The sequence below is a fragment of the Propithecus coquereli genome, unplaced genomic scaffold, assembly GCF_000956105.1.
Source record: "Propithecus coquereli isolate 6110/MARCELLA unplaced genomic scaffold, Pcoq_1.0 Scaffold224, whole genome shotgun sequence".
Classification (NCBI taxonomy): Eukaryota; Metazoa; Chordata; class Mammalia; order Primates; family Indriidae; genus Propithecus; species Propithecus coquereli.
In genome coordinates, this window is record NW_012147634.1 from 5,840,073 (window position 1) to 5,843,006 (window position 2,934).

The window sequence follows — 2,934 nt, forward strand, 5'->3', positions numbered from 1 at the left end:
TTTTTTTTAGTAGAGACGGAGTCTCGCTCTTTCTCAGGCTGGTCTCGAACTCCTGAATTCAAATGATCCGCCCGCCTTGGCCTCCCAGAGTGCTAGGATTACAGGCGTGAGCCACCACGCCCGGCCTAGATCACTTTATTATTCAACAAATTTAAATAAGAAATTATCAAAAAAGTAATTATTTAAACTTTAAAACTTTTCATTCTTTCTTTCTGTTTAGTATGTTGCCCACATAATGACCCTGAAGTTAGTAAGCACCTCTATTACAATCAGAGAAGACAGAAATATTCCAGAAATACTAAAAATTCAGGTAATTGGCCTGGGCACTCAAGTATCTCAGCGACCAGGAGCACAAGCACTTAAGTAAGTTTTTAAAAACGTCTTATTTCAATTTTTATTTCTAGTTACGATTTTAGGACAAAAAATTGTGTGTTATTCAGGATTAAAAAAGCTCATTAGTAGTAGCTCTTCTTTAATGTCTTTTCCTTGTGTGTACCAAGATAGTCTTTTTATCTTTGTTTTTCTTGTATTATAGAGCTATTTGGGTACTTCATCATTTGTTCCACCCTCCCTCCTTTCCTTCACAAATACTTGTTGGATACTGTTTTAATTTATGGGCTCAATTCTGTGAAAGTTTTGAATAGGTACAATACGTTTCTTTTTTCAAGAAGTTTATGCTATCATTGATTAGAGAGGATATACAAAAAGTTAATAATTCAAGAACAATATAACATGTTAGTTCAAAGATAAGAAGGTATTGTAAAATTAAATACATTATGGTTAATGCTACATGAGCTCAGTCGTGGAAGAGAATAACTGAGCTAGGAAAAGGCTTACGCTAGCTGAATGGAAAGGACTAGGAGAAGCAGGGATGAGGTGGGAGGGTGTTGAAGGTGGCATGGAAATAGAGGAGTTCATCCATGTCGCATGAGCTTTTATTCATACAACAGCGATCAAAACTTTTGCAGTATTCTGGAGTTAAGTAAAATGGTTTTTTTATCTGGATAAGGAGGAGTTAGTAAAAACAACAGCAGCAACAGACCAGATTGTGTGGGTAATGGAATACCAGGCTAAGGAGATTGAACTTCAGCTCTGGGTAATGTGCATGATCCTGGTTCTCAAAGGTTTTTAAAAGAAAATGTCTATTTTAACCTATTACATTACAAAGGAGATTATTTATATCACTTCCTTTTTCTTCATTGGATTGTAGGGTAGAAGCAAAATTAGAACACTGGTATATAACAGGTCTGAGACAGCAAGATACTATACCATCACTTGTGGCTTCAATTGGTGATACTGCATCATCCTTGCTTAAAATAGAGTTTGAAACCAATCCAGACAATAGTCCTGCTGACCAGACTCTGATTTTTGAGTCTCAGCCTGTGGAGGTCATCTATGATGCTGTAAGTGCAAGGAGAAAGTGATTCTTTCTAAAAACCATCTTATATTTTTGACACGTGTTTTTCTTGTCGCTCCTCGCTCATACTTAACATTTATTTACTTAACAGTTACATTTCATAACATTTCTTGTTTCAAAAGCAGTACATGCTTAGCTGTTAATTTTGATTATTTTACATGCTATAGATTTTTTTTTACTATAATGTTTACACTTATGTTAAATTTTTAAAAATCTAATATACTTTAAAAAATCATGTTTATTGTACCAGTTACTACTCCCAATTAGTTGTACACTGACTTCCTACTTCAGTTCCTTTTTGTGTATTGTCTCTTTGCTGTCAATGTTTGGAACCAATTCAAAGAGCTTTAGGAGTGATGAAAAGAAATTTCAATATTGTTCACATGAGAAAAAAGTATCAGCATTTATATGTTATTGAAAATGTTGACTCTTCAAGTTCTGTATCTGTGCCTTCACCTTTTATTCAGGCTATGTTATCCATCATCTCAGGTTAGTCAGTAAGATGGGCATGGTTCACTACTTGTCTCTTTGCTTGGAGAATTGGCCCCACCCTCTCGTTGAGATCCTTGACTTAATTTTACTTTGCAGTTTAGAGCTGGATTTATGGTGTGTATGGAAGACAGTATATAAAGACTCCAGAGCTCATTGTATTCTACAGTTTTAAAAATTGTAGTGTTAAGTACATTCACATTGTTGTACGACCAATCTCCCGAACTCTTTTCATCTTGGAAAATCTCTGATTTTTTTTAAGTTCAAGTTTTGCATATAGGTAAGGGCTGAACAGCTTTTTTGCTATTTCTTCTGTAAACTTAAAAGGGCAAGGAAATCCAATAATAGTGTAGAGAAGTAGAATTTCACCTTCTGACTAATTGGAGGCTAAAACTAGAAGTAATGTCTGTTGCTGCATCCGTATGACACTGGCAAACATGTACTGGTACCTTAATGACGAACATGTACTTGGTACCTTAATGATATACACACATTTGTCGTCTCTCCATTAGGCTTACTTGGGCTATTTCTTTCTCCAAGTTCTCTTTCACTCCATAGGGAGATGTATAATAGTAGGACAGAATATCTTTAGAGTTCCTTGGCTCAAAGCCACAGCTGTTTAGAATTGAGGTGAAACCTTAAAATTTATAATACAGAAAGTACTATATGTAACTTGGTTATGTTTTAAAATTCTTTTACAGAAAACCATCAATGCAGTGGTTGATTTCTTTCAATCAAATAAGGGATTGGATCTTGAGCAAATAACATCAGCTACATTGATGAAGCTGGAAGAAATTAAAGAGAAAACAGCTACAGGTAAAAAGTTTGAGTGTTTACATAAGCATCAACTAAACTTTAAAATTTTGTCTGTTCTAATGTAAACGTTATATTTAAAATAGTATACGTTGCTTTTTTTCTTTAACACATTGACTGCTACACTAGATAAAAGAATTTTCTCCTTGGGGCCACAGTGTTTTATTATGAAAATAGAATAAAAACTTTGAAAACAAAACAATCCTTTCTTATTT

General features: G+C 34.3%; 1 protein-coding gene across 1 annotated transcript in view; it reads left to right on the top strand.

Moving 5' to 3' along the window:
* The window catches only part of VPS13C (vacuolar protein sorting 13 homolog C (S. cerevisiae)), a 213,380-nt gene that overhangs the window by 80,625 nt on the left and 129,821 nt on the right, over positions 1 to 2,934 (top strand). The window contains 3 exon segments of the mRNA XM_012645033.1: positions 221 to 363; positions 1,211 to 1,403; positions 2,608 to 2,722. Of these exon segments, the coding sequence (XP_012500487.1) occupies positions 221 to 363; positions 1,211 to 1,403; positions 2,608 to 2,722 (451 nt within the window).